The following is a 24,935-nucleotide window of genomic DNA, read 5'->3' as shown; positions in this document are numbered from 1 at the left end:
AAACACCCCATAGCACTATTTGAAGAATATTTATCCCTCAACCAATATTACTAAAACAGATTAACGTCATTTATGTCACTGCTGTTTTTTGGGATCTGACCATTCATAGGTCAGTTACTTTATTTGCCTACATTACCACAATGACTACACTTCAATACTATTTAATTGAGTGTGAAGCAATTTGGGATGACCTGAAGACATGAAAGATGCTGCATAAATAGCGATGTAAATATAGGTTGTCTCTTTCTTTTGTTTGAGTGAATGTTTTGATTTCATTTTCAGGCAATGAAATCCCAAATTTTTCAGAGATTTATCCCAGCTCCAAAGTTGATGGTGGGAAAACAGAAGAAAATAGGTTAACATGTGCTTTATAGTTTGTTCTCAGAAAAAAAAGTTAAAATAATAAAACAAAAGGGGATGGGGAAGAATATTTAATATTTTAATTTTTATTTAACCTAGTTCCTCAGGTATTTATTTCTGTAGTTTAACGATAATATTGCAGCAATAAAACAACTGCTATCATTTGAGTACCTTTATTACTGTAATATTAATGATTGCCTCAGCATCACTCTGCCTGAGGTCAACAATTTTTTTCATTGGCCAGGCCAGGGCAATAGTCATTCTGCTGGACATGCCAGTAACCTACATTTAATGATATTTCAGGGGAGTTTTTAGTTCAGGAGATCAATACTTCTCAATCATGGCTATTTACAAGTCAAAGTGGCCTTGGTTCTGCATTTCTAGTACTCTACCTCTCAGTCACACAGCCTAAATCTGTGTTAAGTCACTCAAACATGTCACACAAAAGAAATTTCAAATATATCAAGGGATAATGTCATGAGGCTTTGTTGTTGACATGAATGTGGGTCAACAGTGAACTATAAAAACTATTGCCCTGATTATCCAACCAGGGCTTGTTGCCACCATACCTCCACATCGTATCCAGAGAGTCTTGTAAAATTATCCCTCAAAAAGCTATTAATGTGAAGACTACTAACAAGCAAATCTTTGCACAACCATTTCCACTGAAGAAAAGCCATTATGTTTAACACCATGGGATCAATTTTGTGAAGCTCTGTTAGACTGAAGCATGGGTCAGAAATAGAGTTCTAACAGTATAACCTCAATTATATAACCTGTGCTCACCACCAGCAAGATTCTGTGTAAGTGACAGAACTTTGCAGAATTACACTTCATGTATTATTGATCGTAAATAGTAGATTTCCCCAATATCATTACCTCATCTCTAAAAATGGGTCTGTGTTCATGGATAAAAATAAATCTCTTTGTGCACCTTATAACTGTGTTTATCATGTGACAATGGTTGGAGAGGGGCGATATATAAAACCTACTTAAGTAATCACTCACTATATTTCTTTGTTCTCTGTACTACAGTTCTACCCCCACAATGGAGCAGTTGGATTACTGTCCAAGGATCACTTGTGCAAAGTAAAAGTCCTAACAATCCTTCTATCATGGAATAAAACAATGGAGACTTGTGAATGATTACAGGCAGCTATGTTTTCCAAGATGCTGGTCAGAGCATCAATATCCCTATTTTGGAGATTATTCATGTGAATGTTCTTCTTTTTGATCTCCCATGCATTTTCCACTGCTAGAAGTGTTTCACCGCTTTGATGTTATTGTTAATGCCAGAAGCTTTGCCAATCCCAATCGGTCTCTGATAATAGAATCATACAATTTTAGTCAGAGAAGGAAGCCTTTCAGCCCATCAGCTTGAGTATTTATCCACCTCCGTTTTGAAATCTATTATGAATTCTGCTTCCACGACTGTGTCCTAACAACTCCCTGTGTAAAAACATTTTTCCAACCTTTCCCTTTGTTCTTTTGGTATTGATCCTAACTTTATGCTCCTGACTTATCAATCAGTGGAATCAGTTTTTCCCTATTTATCTAAAAACCCTTCATAATTTTTAACTCCTTTCTCAGATCTCCTCATCGCCTTTTCTGTTCCAGTAAGAGTCCTAGGCACATTAGAACATGGGACCATAGGAGCAGGAGTAGGCCATTCAGCCTATCGAGCCTGCTCTGCCATTCAATATGATCATGGCTGATCATCCACTTCAATGCCTTTTTCCCACACTGTTCCCATATCCCTTTATGTCATTGGTATTTAGAAATCTGTCAACCTCTGCTTTAAACATACTCAATGACTGAGCTTCCACAGCCCTCTGGGGTAGAGAATTCCAAAGATTCACAACTCTCTGAGTAAAGAAATTTCTCCTCACCTTGGTCCAAAGTGGCTTCCCCCTTATTTTGAAATTATGTCCCCTGGTTCTAGACTCCCCAACCAGGGGAAACATCTTACCTGCATCTATCTGTCTATCCCTTTAAGTATTTTGTGAATGAGATCAACTTTCATTCTTCAAAACTCTACAGAATGCAGGCCCAGTTTCCCCAATCTCTCTTCCTAGGACAGTCCCGCCATCCTGGGAACCTGTCTGGTGAACCATTGTTGCACTCCCTGTATGGCAATAATATTCTTCCTAAGGTAAGGGGACCAAACCTGCACACAGTACTCAAGGTGTGGTCTAACCAAGTATCTGTACAATTGAATCGAGACTTCCCTACTCATGTACTCAAATCCTCTTGCGATAAAGGCTAACATACAATTAGCCTTCTTAATTGCTTGCTGTGCCTGCATGTTAGCTTATTGACAAGGACATCCAGGTCTCTTTGTAAATCAACACTTCCTAATCTCTTACCATTTAAGAAATACTCTGCACATGTGTTCCTCCTACCAAAGTGAATAACCTCACATTTTTCTACATTATATTTCATCTGCCCTGTTCTTGCCCACTCACGAATGCAGCCACTTTGCATCTTCCTCACAACACACACTGCCACCTAGTTTTGTGTCATCTGCGGACTTGGAAATATTACATTTGGTCCCCCCATCCAAATCATTGATATATTATAAACAGCTGGGGCCCAAGTACTGATCCTTGTGTTACCTCACTAATCACAGCCTGCCAATGCGAGAATAACCCGTTTATTCTACTCTGTTTTCTGCCTGTTAACCAATGCTTAATCCATGCCAGTATATTCTCTCCTATCCCTCCTAATTTTGCTAACCAACGTGGCTTATCAAAAGCCTTCTGTCCAAGTCTACTACATCCACTGACTCCCCTTTATCAATTCTGTTAGTAACATCCTCAAAAAACTCCAAAGGTTTTGTCAAACATGATTTCCCATTCATAAATCCAGTGTAAGGGGGTGGTGGGAGGGGCGGGCAGTGGGGGTGGGGGGGTGGCAGTTCTAGTTAATCTAATGTCTCCTTACAACTAAAGCCTTTAATTTCTGGTAACATCTTAGTAAGTCTCTTCAGTAATCTCCCAAAGTAGGGTATTTATACATCAATGTGTATTAAGCATACCTCAACCGCACTCTCCTTCCCCCTTACACCTGGATCACATTCTCCTCCCTTACACCTGGATCACACTCTCCACCCGCCCCCCCCTTACACATGGATCACACTCTCTCCCCCCCCCCCCCACATCTGGATTGCACTCTACAGCCCCTCTTACACCTGGATCATATTCTGCCCCCCCTTACACCTGGATCATGCTCTTCTTCCCCACCCCCCCTGCGCCTGGATCACACTCTCCCCCCGCCCCTTACACCTGGATCACACTCTCCATCTTACACCTGGATTACGCTGTCCCCCCTTCTCCTTACACCTGGTTCACACTGTCCCTTACACATGTTTTATGCACAGGAACGGAAGTGAGTTGGGCCACTTTGAACATCAGTGAGGTGATTTTGGAAGGCCCAGCGTAAGCATAGTGTGCATAATCAGACTGCAGGAGTCCTGTACATACATGTCATTGAATGGCCTGAAGCTAGGATCCAATGTCACTCTTCACTTCGATTCTATTTACACACAGTTGCAAACACAAATTAATAAACCACCACTTGATGCTGCTCACTCTATTTTCCTGGTCCTCTGACCCTGTTAACAGCAAACCCTATGCATACTTGCTGCAGAAAACAAAATTGAAGGTAAAGTAGACTAATTGGGGAGTTCAGACAACATGATAGAACAGAAGAGTTTCACTCACCAGTACCTTGAGATTAGAATACTGGTTTGAATTAAATGCTGAGACCATGAAACAGCTTATCCATGATGTAGGATTAAACTGAGCTAAATGTTCTAGTGTTTTGCTTGATTTACGTTTTGGGGCAAAGAGGAAACTGTTCCAAGAGAGTAAATGAGATGAGTTGAGTCTCCGATAAAGCAAATTGTATGTAATTTGTGGAAGCAATGATCTAAATGATCTTTTCTCATTCTAAGCTTTCTTACGGTATGGTTTGTTTGGATTATACATAGCTAAATTTAAGGGCAGTGCAGAGGGTGTGTTTATGATTTTGATACATAATGGCATTCACATTAAAAGTTTAAGGAACATGGGTAACTGTTACATTTTGGGTGTGTTAGTCCTTTGTAACAACTAATGTTGCTGCATGTCAAATCATGTACAAATATCATCCAACGTCAAACTATGCAGTACAATATGGGTACTGGAGATCCGTTTATGGGAGCTTTCAGTTCATTGCTATCCGCTATGATGCCTGCACAGTCAATGAAACATTGCCAAAACCAAATCAACTGACCCACAAAACCCACCTGTGTGCATTATAAAGAATAACATAGACTGGAGAGTACTTCAGGGCAGTAGTGTAATGACATTAATAAACTACTCGAGCTTTGGTCTCCCAGTTTATGATATTGCCCTTGATCTGTTACTGTCTCATAACATGCATTGCCCTATATTTAAACTGTGCCTTAGCAAATACTCTCATCAACCTAACATTCCCATTAGCAGAGTGCCCCTTAACTGACATGCTGTGTCATTAAACTGAAGCAATGCTAATATATTTTAAGCCCATCTGACATTTCAATAAAGAAACATACAGCAACATTGTTTGTGAATCAGAACAACTATAGATGTGTAATATGCCGAGTTACTGCAATAAAGTGTTTTTTTTAATTGCACTGTACCTGGCTTTACAATATTGCTGTGATAACATAGATCCAAAAACCTACTCTATTATCTTAAACATCTATATCACAGCTGTAATATAACTTCCATAGGAAAATAAAACATTGCAACACATATAAGAAAAGTAAGTCCCGTTGCTCGCGTTCTGGTGATGTCATTCTGTCCTGGCTCACTGCGATGGACAAGGTATTTGCTACCCACAGATTACCCTGAAAAAGTCAGGTCTTGTAAAATAATATTTGGAGCTAGTGTCAGATGTTGCTTTGGCTGCACTGTGTTTGGCATGTTAAGTAAAATTAATAGCATATGACAGGAGCCTTGCTTATGTTCCACATTTAGCTTTCCGATGGCTCAATGGGTAAATAGACAATTCAGTGTAGTACTGGGACTTGCAGACCAGAATTATCCCAAATTTAATTCTTGGTCTGCGCTTATGTAGCCAATCTCAGCCAGGATGTTGATGGGGCAACTGAGCAACAGAATGGAAAATATCAGGCAGAGTTCCTGGTTCTGATCAGTATCTACTGACTCCTAATGGGTACTGCACATGTGGATGGCAGGAGTAATGAGGATTGAACCAGGCTATGATGCTCCCACACCCCTCCTCCTTAGCCAGTGACAGTGTGTTGACACTTTCTATCCAAAATCACACATGAACTACAGTACTGAGGCCAGCTTGCTCCCATGGAATCATCACAAATCTGTACCTCAAGCAGAGGAAGGAAGATTGAACAAACAGATTTCACTCCCTCTGGTTCCACAGCAATATTGATGATGTCATCAGCATGTTGCAGGGTGATTCCAGACAATAAAAATGGCTACTTTTTTAGTCAGAGCAGTCACACCTGCTTGTTAATTAATAAAAATTGTACCCTCACAAAAAAGAAATTCCAATAAAAGGAAAATCAAAAAATCATTTATGATGAACACCAAAAAAGCAATCACCGAGGTTAGTTATGTTCACAACTTTGATGTTAAATTATCTAAAGGTTAATGATCATTTTTGGAGTTTTTGGAAAGGCTAAACTCTTGATACAACATACTCCAGAATATGACATTTTACCCTTCCTATTCCCAGCAACTGACTCTCCTCCTCTTTTCTCATTGCTGGGGTGCATGCTACAGTGCCTGTCAGGAGAACGAACACTGTCTCATCCGGCTTACAAAGAAAGGCAGGCATTCTAACTGAGGATAAAAACATCACAGTCAAGCCTACTCCTCACACATTGATCAGGACTCAATAGGGAGTGATCAAGAGTAAAGATTCTGGCTAATTTTCCCTTCTATAACCCAGGGACACTGAAGCTAATTGTAGCACCTTTACTGCTGTTCTGAGTGAGATCAGCACAGATCTGAATGGTTCAGCTGCTCAGCGCCTTGACTAGCTGAAAAAGAACAATTTTAATATCTGGAAACTTTACACATGTTAATGGTCTCCAGTGCACAATGGGATCACTTAAGGATGAGAGGAGTGACAGCAGAGAAAGCTCACAATATAGCAGAATTTCCAGTTCATATTTTCACAATACTTGGCAGTGCAGAAAATGTCAGAATTATTCCCAATCAGCTGAATAAAGTAATGATCCAGATTTTGCAGTTGTGATGATGGTGAAATGGTCAGTAAGTGCCAGGCAATGACCATCTCCAACAAGAGAGTGTCTAATCACCTCCCCTTGACATTTAATAGAATTACCCACCACCCCACTGTCAACATCCTGTGAGTCGCCATTGACCGGAAACTTAATCAGCCCAGCCACATAAATACTGTAGCTACAAGAGCAGGTCAGAGTTGGGGAATTCTGCAGCAAATGACCCACCATCTGACTGCCAAAGCCTGTTCACCATCCACAAGGCAGAAGTCAGGAGCATGATGGAATACTCTCCACTTTCCTGGATGTGTGCTGCTCCAATAACACAAAAGAAGCTCGACACCATCCAAGACAATACAATCCGTTTGACTGACACCCTATCCACCACCTCAAACATTCATCACTGGCACAATATGTTTGCAGTGTGTACCATCTGCAGCAACTCTCAAAAGCTCCTTCAACAGCACCTCCAAAACCACTACCTCTCCTGCCTAGAAGGGCAAGGGTAGTAGGCATAGGAACACCACCACCTGCAAGTTCCCCTCCAAGTCACACATCATCCCGATTTGTAGATATATTGATGTTCCTTCATTGTCGCTGGGTCAAAATCCTGGAACTCCCTATCTAAAAACACTGTGAGGGAACCTATACCACATGACCTGTTGCGGTTCAAGGAGACAGCTCACCACTACATTCACAAGGTCAGCTAAAGCGGGGCAATAAATGCTGGCCTTGCCAGCATCAGCCACATTCTGTGAACAAATGTGAGGATAGAAATCTAAGAAATCACTTGATTTGATGTGAACTTCTACTATTTAGGCTATTAGTCTCGTTGCAAAATCATTTGAAGAAGTTAAGCGTTGTTGAATGAGGCGTAACTGGGTTTTTACATAGAAACATAGAAAATAGAAGCAGGAGTAGGCCATTCGGCCCTTCGATCCTGCTCTGCCATTCATTATGATCATGGCTGATCATCCAACTCAGTAACCTGTTCCCACTTTCCCCCCATATCCTTTGATTCCTATCGCCTCAAGGGCTATATCTAACTCCTTCTTGAAAACATACAATGGTTTGGCCTCAGCTGCTTTCTGTGGTAGCGAATTCCACAGGCTCACCACTCTCTGGGTGAAGAAATTTCTCCTCACCTCAGTCCGTATCCTTAGACTATGACCCCTGGTTCTGGATTCCCCCATCAGCGGGAACATCCTTCCTGCATCTACCCTGTCAAGTCCTGTTAGAATTTTATAGGTTTCTATGAGATCCCCCCTCTCTCTTCTGAACTCCAGCGAATATAATCCCAACTGACTCAATCTCTCCTCATACGTCAGTCCTGCCATTCCTGGAATCAGTCTGGTAAACCTTCGCTGCACTCCCTCTATAGCAAGAACATCCTTCCTCAGATAAGGAGACCAAAACTGCACGCAATATTCCAGGTGTGGCCTCACCAAGGCCCTGCATAACTGCAGCAAGACATCCCTGCTCCTGTACTCGAATCCTCTCGCTATGAAGGCCAACATACTATTTGCCATTTTCACCGTCTGTTGCACCTGCATGCTTACCTTCAGCGACTGGTGTACGAGAACACCCAGGTCTCGTTGCATATTCCTCTCTCTCAGTTTATAGCTGTTCAGATAATAATCTGCCTTCCTGTTTTTGCTACCAAAGTGGATAACCTCACATTTATCCACATTATACTGCATCTGCCATGCATTTGCCCACTCACTCAACTTGTCCAAATCACCCTAAAGCCTCTCTGCATCCTCCTCACAACTCATCCTCCCACCCAATTTTGTGTCATCTGCAAATTTGGAGATATTACATTTAGTTCCCTCATCTAAATCATTAATATATATTGTATCCGTATATTTTAATACTTTATTTTATTTTATTAGTGTAGTAAGCCATAATTACTGCTAAGCAATCTCTCTAGCCCTGAAAAACTAATTTTATATATGCGGATTGTCAAATTTTTCGATTATGATAAAAATATTACAGATTTTTAAAATAATAAAATTCTTTATTTTTTAAAGTTTGTTTATGGTATTTCACCTTCTCCCTTAATTCCATGGTTATGCCCCAATCTTTGTTTTGTTGTGCCTAAAATAATTAAGAAGTAAAGGATGATCAGTGCTTTTTACTTCCTGGTTTGTTATCTGTTAGAATTCTTCAATGTCATTGGCTGCTTAGCCTGCTTGGTGACATCACTGTTGCTGGCTGCCAGAGATCCCCTATTGCTGATGCTGGAATGAAATTCGTGGCGGGAAAGGTGAAATCTACGTCACAGAGATCTAGATCGCTAGATCTCTGTGGGAAGCTTTCTTTGGAGTCAATGGTGAATGCCATCTCTTCACCACTTACTGCAAAATCCGGGTCATTAAACGATATACCTGAAGCAGTAGAGAAGATCAAGGGCAACAATGAAATGGTTGCTTAGAAACTGAAGCACCAGGCCCAGATGGAATTCAGCCAAGAATAGTAGAGGAGATTAGGTCAAGATTGGTATGCTGACAGAAAGCTGAGGAGATCAATAGATATAAGAGAAGAATGGAAGATAGTTAATGTGACTCTGATTTTTGAAAAAAAGTCAGAGGTATGATCCTTGGATTAATAAGCTTAATAATTCGACTTATACAGTGATAAAATTATTGAAGTTGGTTGTAAAGGAAGCAATTCAAGAGCACTGGTCAAACAGAAAGGCAATCCAACACATTACGAACAGCAATCTGTGACCAGCAAATTTACTGAATTTATTTCAAAATAAGTTTCATTGCATAATGTTAAATATGGTAAATATTATATGCTGAAAATTCCACAGCAGACCCTGTCAAGGAGTCAGAAGTGCATTGAGGTGGGATTTCTGCCTGTCACTTTGCTGAACTGTTGACCCTGTCCTAAACCCTGCAGACGGGGTAATTTGACTCCCGTTCATCACCACCTTCTCAAGGGCAATTAGGGATGGCCAATAAATGCTGGCCTAGCCAGCGATACCCACATGAATGAATTAGAAAATCTTGGAGCAGGCGCATGTGCCTCCAATAATGAAGCGCAGGCACCTGCCTCCCTATCAGCAGCCTGTCACTCCAAACAGGGTCAAAGAAATTTGCCTAATTTTTTTTGGATCAACCATCAGGGAACAAAGAGCCAGCCCTGTGCTTTTTATAGTCTTGGGGTCTACACCCGAGAAACACAAATATAACTTTAATTGGAAATAGGTTATGCTTTGCATAGGAAATGTTATGCATAGATCAGGAATTTGATATAGTGCTTAGTAATCTGGTCCATATATTTTCTATGTAATGAGAATTAATTAAATTCTAGATACAATCCGCTATACTATTGTTTTTTCAGCCATGTATAAAAAGTGCTAACTCTTGCAGGCTGGCCAATGAAACATTAACACTGTCAGGCAAATCTGCCAAGACTGAGGCACAAATTATTTCGCCATATGAACATTGAAACTTAAAATTGCAAGCCCCTGACTGGAAATACATTTGCATAGTAACAGACAGTGTTGGAACAAGGGGCAATGGACCATGCCCTGACACATTCAACCAGCAATGGACTTTTGATTACCAGACATTGAAGCATTCGAAGTTAACTACTAAGATGGCCGAATATACAGAAGAAGTGGTCAGACCAGTTTTGGTCACATGACTGACTGTTGGAGTTTTTGAATTTGAACTTCCAACAGGGAATTTGCAATCAGAAAGCTACTGGTTCCAGGTTTGAGAACATCTCTCTCCTGTCTGCTGTCATCTCGCTTTCATCAACTTCGGAAACCATTGAAGACACATAAAATCAAAGAGAGAAAAGTCTCCTACGTGAACAAGGTTTAAGAAGAATGCTGGGTCCCAACGAAAAGTAAGAGCTGCCTACAATCAAAGACTCTACAGCAAGCTGGAACCACAGAAACAGTAACCAGAAATCCCCTTTTACAGACTTCCTCAAACCTTTCCATTCTATTTTTATTCTGATCTTTTCTGTCCCTACTTGCATGTGTGTATCATGTGTGCATGCTAGCATGGGCGTGTCATATATCTGTAGGCGTTAACCATATTAGAGTTTAAGTTTAAGATTTCATAAGTTTCACTTTTCTCCTTTAAACCGAAGAAAGCCTGTTTATGCTCATTTCTTTGCCTTATAATTGGAAAGCTGTGAACAAGGATTCACAAAGTGGGAACTCAAAACACAGTGTGTTTAAAATTAAACCTTGTTACAATAAGACCAGGTGAAGATAGCAAAAGACTCCTAGACATCTTTCTCACCTGGTCATAACAGCACTGATTAAGTGGTGAAGAAATATTTAAATAACTTAAGCAGCCATTTAAATCACTGCATTTGTGCAGGGGAAAGCTGACCATGTATGGCATGAATACAACAGTTTAGAACTGAAACTGTTATCAGACAGAAATGGTATAGAATCTACAGTACAGAAACAAGCCATGTGACCTTACTGGTTAATGCATGAGTTTATATCACACAAGAGCCTCCTCCCTCTCAAATTGTCTCTTCCTGTCCTGTCCCTGTATTCCTCTATTTATTTCTCTCTAATGTATGCAACATTACCTCCTTTTACATGCATCAATATGTGCTTCAACCACTCAACGAGTTCCACATTCTCACTACTCTCTATAAAGAAATTCTTCCAAACTTCATTATTAGATCTGCTGGTCATCATCTTATATTTCTGCCCCTTTGTCCTGAACTCATCCACGAATAGAAATTATTTCTCCACATCCACCCTGTCAAATCCCTTCATGACTTTAAAGACCTACATCGGCTCTTTTTTTTTTACAAAGAAAAGAGCCCGGCTTGTTCTATTCTCCTGATATTTGCATCCTCTCAATTCTGATAACATGCTTGTAAATCTTTTCTGCACTTTCTCAGGTCCTTCAATATCCACTTTTTAGAATGGAGAGCAGAACTGCACATACTGTGGTCTCACCAAGATTCAATATAAATTTATATGCAGCAAGCTTTTATATTCTATTCCTCCAGGAATGAACTCCACTATCTTGTTTGCACTCTTTATGGCCTTATCAACTTGGATCACTACTTTTGGCAATTTATGTGCCTATGTTTCTGATGTATGATTGCCTTTAAGAGTGATGTCCCTGTAAGATCTTAGTATGCTAATGAGCTAAGTACCAGGATGTAGTTATGTGACTCGGAGCCAGAGTCACTCTGTAACTGTAACACACAGAGTAAGGTTCTACAAATAGTTAGCTCTGTACTGTATAATAGTTTAACTGTAATAGACCTATTTTGAGATCTTCAACAAACTGGACTCCACACATCTCACCGATGTTGCATCGGACAACAAAGAACTCATTACATGGTGGCAGCTGTGGTGAGAAGACAAAGTCTGAGGTTGAAGACCACGGTTAAAATAGCTCTGAGAATGACTTTCCTACAGCCACTGGAGAGAAAAGTAAAAAAAAAAATACTGGCCCAAACAGTAAAGAGAAAAGGGACCTACCTACAGCTGTAGCAGACAGAGCTCAGAATGACAGGCTGCAAGGAAATCGGGTTAGTCATTGTGCCGACATTCGAGGAATACTGCTTTAAAAAAAAGCTTTGAAGTCCTTCAAAAGATTGATTTTGTCCAAAACCACTGTGTAAAAAAAAACAGGGAAGACTAAACTCCTTTCCTAGGCTGATCGAGGTCAGCGCCATTACAGGAGGCTGCACTAGAAAAATCACAGGAAAACAGAGATCACTGCAGAGCTTTCTTCCACGCAGCCAATGTTTAAAAAGCCATTAAACTACTCGAGCATGACTAAGAGCTTCCATTCATGAAGCCACTGTAAAATAAGACCATTAAAACCACTACAGTGTAAAGAACATAAACACACTCTAGCGGTGTAAACAGAACAGACTTAGTGCTGGAAGCAAGATAAACACATAGCACCAGCAAACGCCTGCTCCTGTCAATCAAAGCAGCTAGTATAAATAACAGAGAGTCTCTTAAAGGGAAAACAGTGCAGAGTCACAGAACCAGTCTTGAAGCAAGTGTTAAAGCAAAAGAACAGCAGGAAGATGGATATTTCCAGCATGAACTGGAAAGCCTTGGATATCCTATCTGAGTTCCAACTATTCAAGCAAAGAATGCAATTATGCTTTACAGATCAAGTGATTGCAGAACCAGAAAAACAGGCTGTAAAAATACGAATAGCAGTGGGAAATGAGGGATTGCACAGAATCAATACCTCAGGTTTATCTGACGAGGACAAGAAAGATCCTGCAAAGACATGGAAAGTTCTTGAAGAGCAACTCCAATTACGAGTGAATCTTAGAATTCCCGGCCTGGAACTGATGTCCTACAAGCAACAGCCACAGAGATCAATAGACCAGTTTGTCAGTAGATACAGTAGTAAGGGCAATGAATGCAACTTCGCAGAAACTGAACTTTCAGACCGAATAATGGAGCTAGTGCATCGACACTCATTGACGCATTTCAGAAAGACCTCTTGGGGAAAAAGAAAGATCACAGCATTGATGCGCTGTTGGAAGATGGCAGGAAATACGAAGCCATTGTAGCTGGACAACAGCACCCATAAGCACTAGATGCAGCCAACAGCATCGGTACCATAACCAGATCGAAAAGAGCAAATAAGCTGTGTGCTAAGTGTGGTCTGTCCCACTCATGACGAAATTGCCCTGAATTTCATGACTTGTGCAAAGCGTGTGGTGCAAAAGGACTTAGGGGCCTGCCTATGCAAGAAACCTGTCTCCAAAGATGCGGCCAGAAGCCACAGCAGGACACAAACAAACAGAAGACAGGTGCAGGAACAGGGCAACAGCAGCAAGGAAAGTGCCATAGATCTGCATAAACACAAGCTGATACATGACGTCCACAGTGAAACAGACCTGAGACAAGACTCAGAGAGAAGTAATTCTCAGCCAGAAGACGAACATGCGTTCCACATTGTGAACCTTACATATTACGTTGATGAAGTCAAACAACTGGAAGCTTTTGCCACTATTAACATTACATGCCTAAAGAAAGCTGGCAAACATACACTCAGGGTCAAGATTCAGCACAGGCGGCACAGTGGCGCAATGGTTAGCACCGCAGCCTCACAGCTCCAGCGACCCGGGTTCAATTCTGGGCACTGCCTGTGTGGAGTTTGCAAGTTCTCCCTGTGTCTGCGTGGGTTTTCACCGGGTGCTCCGGTTTCCTCCCACCGCCAAAAGACTTGCAGGTTGATAGGTAAATTGGCCATTATAAATTTCCCCTAGTATAGGTAAGTGGTAGGGGAATATAGGGACAGGTGGGGATGTGATAGGAATATGGGATTAGTGTAGGATTAGTATAAATGGGTGGTTGATGGTCGGCACAGACTCAGTGGGCCGAAGGGCCTGTTTCAGTGCTGTATCTCTTAAAAAAAAGATTGACACTGGTGCTACTGAAAATATCCTACCAGTCCGAATCCTAAAGAATATGTACCAGAGTCGTTCAAAATCAATGATACAACCGACAAATGCAAAGTTATCTGCATACAATGGGTCACCCATCCCTTGCAGTGGCACGCTAACCATGCAATGCAGTTATGGCAAGTTGGCATGGAAACCACCAATGTTCTACTTGGTAGACACGAGTGGAACAGCAGTGGCAGACTACCAGCGTGTAGGGACCTCAACATCATAACTATCCACGAGAGCATTGCCAAGGGGAAATCTCCAAAGACCAGAACCTGCTCGCAGACTCTGACCTGCATGAAATGGTGCAGTCTGGAAACCCAGCAACAGCACAAATATGCCACACCTTCACTTCTGCTCTCGAGAGAACCACCATCACCACAACGAGCCAGAAAGGACAGATATTTCCATGGGACCATGTACTCCTCCCCCAACAAGTCCTCATTCTTGAGCCCCAAGCCTTCAGACGCAGAGGATGAGGAGAGGCGAAGGACACACAATGTCCTGAAGAAGTAGAGGAGGAATAAGTTGAAGCATTGTCTGTTGCCTCTTCGAGATGATGTGCCAGATCTTTCCAAGAATGACAATGCCCCAAAAGTGATCATTTTGAGAAAAGAAACAGAGTATGTTAACAGGCTGAAGGCAGAGCAACAGAAACTGAATACAGAGAGGGAGAAACTTCAGAAAGAACAGCAGCAGATGAGACAGAATTTCTCCAAGCAAGGGTTGTCAAAGCACCGAGATGATGTATGGATTTTTGAGCCTCTATACTTGTAAATTTTATAATTTCTATACCTGTGCAAATAATTTTGATGTTATGTTATGTTATGTGTTTTTACAATTAACTTACAAGACTTACCTTTAGAAAGAAGGGGGATGTTACATAATTGCCTTTAAGAGTGATGTCCCTTTAAGATTTTAGTATACTAATGAGCTAAGTACCAGGAGGTAGTCATGTGACTCAGAGCCAGCGTCACTCTGTAACTGTAACACCCAGAGTAAGGTTCTGTAAATAGTTAGCTCTGTACAGTATAATAGTTTAGCTGTAATAAACCTGTTTTGAGATCTTCAACAACCTGGACTTCATGCATCTCATTTATGTCACATCAGCTAACATAAAAGAACTCATTACAATTTCCAGATCCCTTTTCTCCTTCACTCCATTTATTTCCTTCGCCTCCAAGGAATAAGTGGCTTCGGTATTTCTTCTGCCAAGATTAACCATTTTATGTCACTATATTGCATTTAATTCATTACTATCTACCCACTCTGCAAGCCTGTTTCAACACAATATCTCAAATTCCTGAGTCCAACATGTACATGTTAACCAACAGTTCACAGCACGGATCCCTGTGGGACACCATTTCTCACTTTCTGCTAGTCTGAGAAACTTCCCTTAAAACCTACCCACTGTAATCAATTTTGAAGCCATCTTTTGTTTAGTTTTGTTACTTGGACCCTGACTCCACATGCACTGACCTTTGCCATGGGTCTCTAGTTGAAAGAATTTCTGAAAGTCCATATATACCACATCCACTGCATTGCCCTTATCTACTCTTTCTGTTCTTCAAATATTAAATAAGATTGGTTAAAGATAACCTTCCTTTTAGAAATCCATACTGACTTTTTTATTATATTAGCCACCTTTAGATGCTTTGTTATCTGTCCATTTAACAAAGATTTGGTATCATTCCTCCTACTGACATTAAGCTAACTGGTCCATAGTTCCAAGGATTAGTTCAATCTCCCTTTTTGAAGCTCAGAATTATACTTGTTATACACTGGTACTCTGGCATTATTTCTTTTTCGATTGACTTTTTATATATGGACATTAGTGCCTCTGTTATTTCCTCCCCAGTTTCAAGGAGTAACCACAGGTTCACTCTATCTAGATCCAAAGCGTTGACCTCCATACTTTTGGCTAGTTTATCTAGTATCTCCTTTCTTTCCATCTTCATTGTTGTAATATCCCACTTGACATCTTCTTCTGGTGTCATTTCCTCTTTGTTCACCTCCTCAGTGAAAACAGAGGCAAAGTTTCTATTCAGTAGCCCTGCCTTATCGGTATCAATTCCTATGAGTTCACTTAGTGCATGCCTTAGTTGTCCTATCCCTATATTAATTATATTTTTGTTACTATACAATACTTTATTCATTTTTATATTCTTTGACATTTTCCTTTCATATTTGCTCTTTGTCTTACCAACGGTATCATTACCTCTTTCCTGAACCCATCACTTTTTGCCATCCTCTCCTTTACTGTTTATGTATTTGCATATGTCTTTTTCTTTAGATTCAATTTTGTCATCACCCCTTTAGAACATGACATAAGAACATAAGAACTAGGAGCAGGAGTAGGCAATTCAGCCCCTCGAGCCTGCTCTGCCATTCAATACGATCATGGCTGATCTCATCTCGGCCTCAACTCCACTTTCCTGCCCATTCTCCATAACCCTTCAACCCATTACTAATTTAAAATCTGTGTATCTCCTCCTTAAATTTACTCAATGTCCCGGCATCCACCACACTCTGGGGTAGTGAATTCCACAGACTCAGAACCCTTTGAGAGAAGTAATTTCTCCTCGTCTGTTTTAAATCTGCTAAACCTTATCCTAAAACTATGACCTCTCATTCTAGATTGCCCCACAAGAGGAAACATCCTCTCTACGTCTACCTTGTTAATCCCGGTAATCATCTTATACACCTCAATTAGCTCTCCTCTCATTCTTCTAAACTCTGGAGAGTAAAGGCCTAAACTGCTCAATCTCTCTTCATAAGACAAACCCCTCATCTCTGAAATCAATATAGTGAACCTCCTCTGAACTGCCTCCAATGCAACTACATCCCTCCTCAAGTAAAGGGACCAAAACTGTATGCAGTACTCGAGGTGCGGTCTCACTAATGCCTTGCACAGTTGCAGCAACACTTCCCTACTTTTATACTCTATTCCTTTAACTATAAATACCAAAATTCAATTTGCCTTCCTTATTACCTGCTGTACCTGCATACTAGTTTTCTGCGATTCATGCACGAGGACACCCAGATCCCTCTGCACCGAAGCACTCTGAAGTTTCTCTCCATTTAGATAATAATCTGCTTTTCTATTCTTCCGACCAAAATGGATAACCTCACACTTATCCACGTTAAACTCCATCTGCCAAATTTTGGCCCATTCACCAAACTTATCCATATCCATTTGTAAATTTCTTATTTCTTTATTGCAACTTATTATCCCACCTATTTTGGTGTCATCTGCAAATTTGTCTAAAGTACCTTCTATCCCTGCATCCAAGTCATTAATATAGATTGTAAATAGTTGGGGCCCAAGGACTGAACCCTTGGCATGCTTCACACTCAGTTTCAGATAAGCCTGCAACCCACTGCCCTAATTGGCAGGGTGGTCCTAAGTAACAAGCAAAAGAAAGTTTGACAGTGCTTTATGCATATAAGTTGCACTATTTTAACTAGTTAACATCCAGCTGTGCACCTGCAAACAGTTAAGGTTCCTAAGCCTTGACACTTCCAACCTTTTCCTAAACTTTCTGGATGTGGGTAAGTGGAATGTGTTTCAATGGGGAGGGAATGTACACTCAGTAAAAAAAAGAAATAACTTGCATTTATATATCACATCATCACATCCTCAGGATGTCCCAAAGTGCTTCACGGCCAATTAATTACTTTTGACGTACAGTAACTATAGATATGTTGGCAAAAGCGGCAGCCAATTTGGGAACAGCATGGTCCCATTAACAACAAATGAGATAAATGGCCAATAAATCTGTTTCTGCTTGTATTTGTTGAGGAATAATTTTTGACCAGGACGCCAGGAGAACTTCTTACTCTTATGTGAATAATGCTATTGGATCTTTTACAGTTTCAACCAAAAAATCTCCTGCAGTGGAGTGGTACCTCAATCAGCATGTGTCAGATATCCATCTGGCCAAAAGAGAAAAAAAAAAGGACACTTATTGCCTCTGTATTATGATTACAGTTGTCCTTCCACAACAAAAAGGTCTTAAAATTCTTTGTTATGCAATTCACATGCATATGGAAGTCACATGAATCTGTGTTTTATTTGTTCTTGGTATATGGGTGACACTGGCAAGGCCACATTTATTGCCCATTCCTGGTTGCCCTGAGAAGATGATGGTCACCTTCTCCTCGGATCGCTGCAGTCCTTGTGGCGATGGTGCTCCCCTTATTATGTTAGGTCAGGAAATACAGGATTATGACTCAGCGACAATGAAGGAATGGCAATATATGTCCAAGTCAGGACGATGTATGACTGGCAGTACAAGTATTCCTATGATGTTACTGAGGCTGAGAGTTGTTCTCAGAATTTGGTGAAATGATGCAGTATATCCTGTCGATCAGGGACGTCCAACCTTTACAGGCAGAGGGCCACATTACGACTTTTGCTCGGCCCGGGGCGGGGGCCGGAGAGCAAATTTCGAAAAATAAAGGCATTCAAAATGTATCTTACTAACCAAAACAACAACAAATGTGCTTTTTTGTGAAGAAGCTTTAAATGAGAAGACTTATTTATTGACTTATTTTCTTGACACTATATTGAAAACTGGCATTGTTTTTGCTTGCAGACGTAGTCAATCTCTGCCCGCACACTTGATGCAGCGGTACAGAGTATTCTGGACAGATGTCCATCTATCAGGAGAGACCTTGATCTCCCTGCCCCCTCTCCTCCCTTCTCGGACTAGGGGTCACAGATTGAACGTTTTGTGCAAAAGATGCAGGGGGAATATGAGGCAGCTCTTTTTTATGCAGCAGGTGGTAACGACCTAAAACTCGCTGTCCACAAGGGCGGTGTAAGTGGAGATGATTAATGACCAAGAGGAAGTTGGATGGCCACCTGAGAAAAATAGACTTGCAGGGCAATGGGGATCAAGCCAGGGAGTGGGACTGACTGCATAGTTCTGTGGAGAGGCGGCTTGGACCCGTTGGACCTAATGGCCTCCTTCTGTGCCATAAGTAAATGACTCTCTCTTCCCCCCTCTCTCTGTCCCTCTCCCCTCCCTGTCTCTGTTCCTCTCTCCCCTTCTCTCTGTCTCCCTCTCCCCTCTCTCTCTGTCCCTCTCTACCCCCTCTCTCTGTCCCTCTCTCCCCCTTCTCTCTGTCCCTCCCTCTCCCCTCTCTCTGTCCCTCTCTCCCCCTTCTCTCTGTCCCTCCCTCTCCCCTCTCTCTGTCCCTCTCTCCCCCTACCTCTGTATCTCTCTCCCTCTCTGTCTCCCACCCCACCATGTGTTCCCCACTCAGTCTCCCCGGTTCCCCGCTCAGTGTTCCTCACTCCCCGCTCAGTGTTCCCTGCTCAGTCTTCCTCATTCCCCCCTCAGTGTTCCCCGCTCCCCACTCAGTGTTCCCTGCTCGGCGTTCCCGCTCTCCGCAGTAGCCATTCTCACAACGGTACTTACCACACCTGTATTATTTAAGTTGGCGTGAGTGGAGGTGGGAACCTGCCCAGTGTGCAAGATACAAGACATTTACTGAATCGCTCAAAAGCAGCAGTGGTGGCTGATCCAAGGGCACCTGCGCCGCATTCCACCAATCAGCACTAACACTGCCTGGGCAGCCCGTCAGTCACAAGGAGTGACCAATCACAGCCAGGGGTCCCTCTGCCCATCAGCCGCAGGTCCGCCTATACCCTCCACCTGACGTACATGGAAGCCATCAATCAGAGCTGATCCACATGCAGATTGGCAGGCCGGACGGAAACCTTCAGCAGGCCAGATTCTGGCCAGTGGCTGTATGTTGGACAACCCTGCTCTCGAATGTACACTGCAGCTATAGTATACCAATGATGTAGGGGATGGATATTGGGCAGAATTTTATTGCCGGTGGTGGTGGGGGGTGGTGGTGTTGGTCCCGACATCAGGACCATATGCAGGTCCCGAGCCCACACAGGCAGGCAGCCAGACCGCATCAGCAATTTTCCCAGAGACAGCCTCCTAATTGGCCGCCGTCATCAAGCCCACCATCCAATTAAGGATGGCAGGCTGGCTCTCCATGCTGCCAGCTCAATCAGAGGGCTGGGTGCTCTGGAGCTCCAGCAGTGCCAACAAGAGAGGTAGTCACTGCTGAGGAAGGCAAGAGATGTACCTCAGGCCTACAGCAGGTAAATTTAAAAAAAGGTCATGGGGCCCAGTGTCAGAGGGCAAACACCTCCAGGAAAATCACTGGGGCCGCAGGGGATGCTGACCCTTTCCACAGCCCCCTCTTTGTTCCAAGAGACTGCCCTCCCCCAGGAAGTCACAAGGAGGATGCCTCCATGCAGCTGGAAGCCTCCCTATGCGGCGTGGAATCACTCTGCTGCAAGCAAAATACTGGGGGAACAGGAAAATGGCCCTTAATTGGGCCATTAATTATTCAATTTGGCTGCCAGTCTCCATTCAGCAGGTAGCCGTTCTGGCACTCAGCCCACCACTGGGAAATTCCCCAGCGGCATGACTGCATCAGGAAGCTGTCCTGAAGTAGCTCCCCAGCATTTTACTAGGCCACCCGCCTCCCAGCCCGTTGCTGCAGGGCCAGTAAAATCCCGCCCACTGAGTCCAGAAACAGGGGCTCTCATCAAGCAGATTAACGTCACTGAGATATCAACTGAATTTATTTTTTAATTTTTCTTGAGATGTGGGCAATGCTGGCAAGGTCACATTCTTTGTTCATCCAAAACTGCCCTGAGAAGGTGCTGATGAGTCTTCTTGAATTGCTGCAAATCTTGTGGTATAATGCTCCCACAATGCTATTAACAGATTCAAGGATACTGACCCGGAAACAATGAAGAAACAGTGACATTTTCCAATTCAGGATGGTGTGTGACTCTGAGGAGAACTTGGAGGTGATGGTGCTTCTAAGAGATCACTGCTCTTGTCCTTCTCAGTGGTAGAGGCTACTAGGAAAGGAGGCACTATTGAATAACCCTTGGTGTGTTGCTGCAGTATATCCTATAGCTCCTCAATACTGTAGCAAAGTGTATTGGTGATGGAGGGAGTGGAAATTGAGTACAGTGACACAGGTACAACTGAAGCGAATTGCTCTGTTCTGGATAATAGTGATTTTTTGATTGCTGTTACAGCTGTACCCTTGCAGGTGAGTGGTGAGTATTTCATCATACTTGTCTTCAGCCCTGTAGACAAAGGCTTTAAGGGGTTAAGAGGTGATCCACTCATCACATAATACACAGTGTCTGCCCTGTTCTTGTAGCTGTGATGTTGATATGGCTGATCCTGTTAACCCTCTGGTCAATAGTGACAACCAAGATGTTTATGGTGGGTGTCCTTGGGGATGGCAGTGACATTGAAAGGTTAGGAGGAGAAGGCTGGGATTTCTCTTGTCTTTGATGGTCATTATTGGGCACTTACATGAATGTTAGCTGCATCTTTGCTGGAGGGAAGGTCATTGATGAAGCAATGGATGTTAATAAAGTCAACTGTGGTTAATATACATTGTTAACTGATTTTACTTTACTTCTGCAGTCAGACTAAATGTTGGGCTAAGCATCACATTATAGGCCATAAATTTAAATATCTCCTACCTGTACTGGACAACTGTCATGTTCTGTTCCCCACAATGTCTTGCACATCGGATATACCTCATCCAATTTGACTTGCTGGGGTCACTGCCATCAACGAAGTGTTGTAGCGATCCTTCCTGATCATATATCTGAGAAAGAGGTCAAAAGGTCAAAGAGTTGATTGGATCAACAGTGATCACTCTTAGGCTGCTTTAGTTGTATCTCTGCTGAATGTCATACCGAGAAATTTATGGCCATGTGATTTGTCACTGACTTGTGACATTTTCAGGAATCTCATAAACAATTAAGAAAGACTAATGACACTAGAATGTGGACCAATGTAATTGTTGATTTTGACCTGCCCTTTATATCAGATTTCATTATTCTACTATTGTCAACATGCTGAAATAATGGCATTGAATTCCAAACAAAAAAAAAGGCACCGTTTTGGACCATGTTTTCTTTGCATCTTAAAGGTTTCACAGGGTAAATGCAAGACTAATTGAAAAGACATGGATTTTGGTTCATTTGAACTGCTGTTACTTGCTTCAATGTTAAAATGGTTTAATATAACTTAGCAAAACATTGTTTCATTTCAAGCCAAACATCAGAAACCCCAGCAACGATTTGTGCTTTTTTTAAACTCTAACTCTGTGAATTGTCTAAAGGGCAAGTTTTGAATGTATTTGCCACACTGTCAAATATCGTTGGCTGAAGAAAACCTTTAAAAGAATCGTTTGCAGCAATATGTCACATTAACTACAAAATACAGTTAAATGATTTAGCAATAGATTGATTGCACCAATTTTAATGGAAACTTAAAAATGTGAAAGCCATTCTTTCTTATAAATAAATAAGGTATTTTAAATAGTCAGAAAAATGTCAGAAAGTATCATATACCAGCCATTTGGACATTCAGAAATTTGCATTCTTTTGTTATCTTTATGGAATGAAACAAACATTTGGAGATTACATTTCCTTTAGTAGGGTAGTGGATGGAATGTTGTCATAAAATTCCAATGTGTACTATTTTAATACTGTCATTAATCCATTTAAAAGAATAAAGTAACTGGCTCATTCGTAATTAATTACAAGGCCGGTCAGGTTTTTGAGGGAGTCATGCCTGCAACAGCCTTGAACACATTTTTATATCCCTTCTTAATTTTTTTTTAAATTTGGCTCTTTGCCATGTCCTGAGTTGTTTGAATTCAAAGAGAGAATCTCTGTTTTGATTTTAAAATAACATAGGAGCTACCTGTCTGCTGCTCTATGGGATAACAGTAAGATCACAAGATAAAATGCATGAGGAGGATCATTTATCCCATATTGGATCATCCATCCTGAAGCAACCTTTAGTCCTGTCATTGCAGAATCTGATTATTTTTTAAATGCATTCAGAGTTTTTTGCCTCCACCACTCTATTGGAAAGTCCTGTACAAGAGCTCATCAATCACTGCATGAAGAAGAGCTTCCTGATATCAGTGCTAAAGTTACCCTTTACTGGTTCAGAACTATGTCCCTTGTCCTACTTGCATAGTTTAACTTAAAGTAATAGTCTGGATTAAGTTTTTTCCATTTCATTTAACAGCATAACATGATCTTCCTTTATTGTCCACCATTTTCCTAGAGCACCAATTTCCACGCTCTTAATGAGACTCTCTTTTTTTCAGTAGGCTGCAGAATGAAAGAGGTGGGGGAGGCGATTGCTTCAATGATCTGTATATGGCACAAGAAAACTCTCTCGGAGAAGGACAGAATCTCAATCATTCAGCTAATGGCTCGAATAATCATAGTAGCAGAAATTGTGATCCATTACCAACATTAACCGCAATCACCCACAATCATAGTGAAATCTTTCACTGAGTATTCCTTTTAAAAACAAACAAAATTAACATTGGGCCTAATTTGATCAGCCCTGTAGGGACAGGCTGGGAGGCGGGTGGGGGCATAGAATAGTGAGGGAAGGCAGGAGGTGGAGTGCCCATTCAATTTTGTTTCTGGTGGGGAAGGCTGAAGATGGCCTTCCCATCCAGAGGCCAATTGAGGCCCTTATGTGGCCAATTAATGGCCACTTAAGGGCCTCTTCCCATCACCACTGGCAATTTACCAGCGGAGGGGTCCTCCACCACACGGGGAGGTCATTCAGTAAAACCAGGCAGCCTCACTGTGGGCTGGGTTGGGTTGGGTTGGAGGGGAGTGGTAGGTGACTTCCTCCATGAGCCACAGATTATCCACCGAGGGCTCCCAGCGGCAAAGGCCGCTCTTCCACCAACAACTGCAGCCCCCCGCCCTCAATGACTACCATCCCTCTGCCCTCACCAGGGCCTGCCACATGGGCCCCAGTGAGCCTGCCCCATTTACCTAATAGTTGAGCCTCCAGCGCTGCTCCTGGTCCTGAGCCTCCTGCAGTACCAGTAGTGGCCACTGTTCCCAGTGGCACTGTTGGTACTGCTGAGTCTACGGCCCCCTGATTGGCTGGCAGCTCTTGGGGGGGACAGGGATCCTGACAGCGAGTAGTCAATTCGATGCTGCAGTGGAATTCGGCTGGGGATCTGAAACAGGGCTGTTGTGTGCTGTTGTTGTATTTTGTAGTATAGCTGGGGTGGTCTGGAGAAAGTCTCAGATTCAGGATAAAGTCAACTAAGAACTCTTTATTATTTGCATAATACTATATACACTCTCATCAAGCCTGCTAAGCTAGCATCCTTCGTGCTGCTATCTCTTCTCCCCAGCCGAAACCCATCTGACTGTTACATCATCACTCTCACTATCTTCAGCATTAACCCTTTACACCCTTATACTACCTCTCCCCCCAAGTGTTTATCCAACATTTTCTCAAACATATTTACATACTTGACTTATCTACTACCCTCTTTCCCCCCAAGTCTCTGACTTCACAGATCTAGTCTGTTAGATGGTTTGACTCCCCGATCTGGTTGCAGTAACTAAAATTGCTCCTTAAGTTGAGACAAGTTTTATTCCAGCCTTAAAACAGGGGTATACAAACTCTCTGGGAGCAGCTGCAGCTAGTTACTTAGGAGCTGGCTTAAACTGGTTTTCAGAAGCTTGAAGCAATTGTTTCTCAGAGAGTATAAAAACAGGTGGGAGTTTAGTGAGTGAGGGATTTCAGGGGCCCCTTTCTTTCTTTTTCTACCTTTTATCAGCCTCTAGTAGCTGGTTCTTACTTCGGTACAGGGGAAGAAGCTGATCGTTGAGTAACTGGGTAAGTTACTCTACTTATTCTAATTGTAATAAATAGTTTTTAAAGTTACAGTATGGCAGGTCAGCTTGGCCAAATGGAATGTACACCCTACGGTATGTGGGAAAGTCATGGACACCCCACGTGTCCTAGACGAACATGTCTGCAGGAAGTGTCAC

At 42.1% G+C, this 24,935-nt stretch overlaps 1 protein-coding gene across 1 annotated transcript in view; it reads right to left on the bottom strand.

The window, feature by feature from the left end:
• The window catches only part of prdm6 (PR domain containing 6), a 326,361-nt gene that overhangs the window by 131,172 nt on the left and 170,254 nt on the right, over positions 1-24,935 (bottom strand). Inside the window, exon 3 of the mRNA XM_068028856.1 lies at positions 21,579-21,706. Coding sequence (XP_067884957.1) covers positions 21,579-21,706 — 128 coding nt within the window. The remainder of the gene's footprint in view (positions 1-21,578; positions 21,707-24,935) is intronic.

The sequence above is a fragment of the Heterodontus francisci genome, chromosome 4 (genome assembly GCF_036365525.1).
Source record: "Heterodontus francisci isolate sHetFra1 chromosome 4, sHetFra1.hap1, whole genome shotgun sequence".
Classification (NCBI taxonomy): Eukaryota; Metazoa; Chordata; class Chondrichthyes; order Heterodontiformes; family Heterodontidae; genus Heterodontus; species Heterodontus francisci.
Note: the sequence above shows the minus strand (reverse complement) of the source record. Positions and strands in the feature narration are given on the sequence as shown.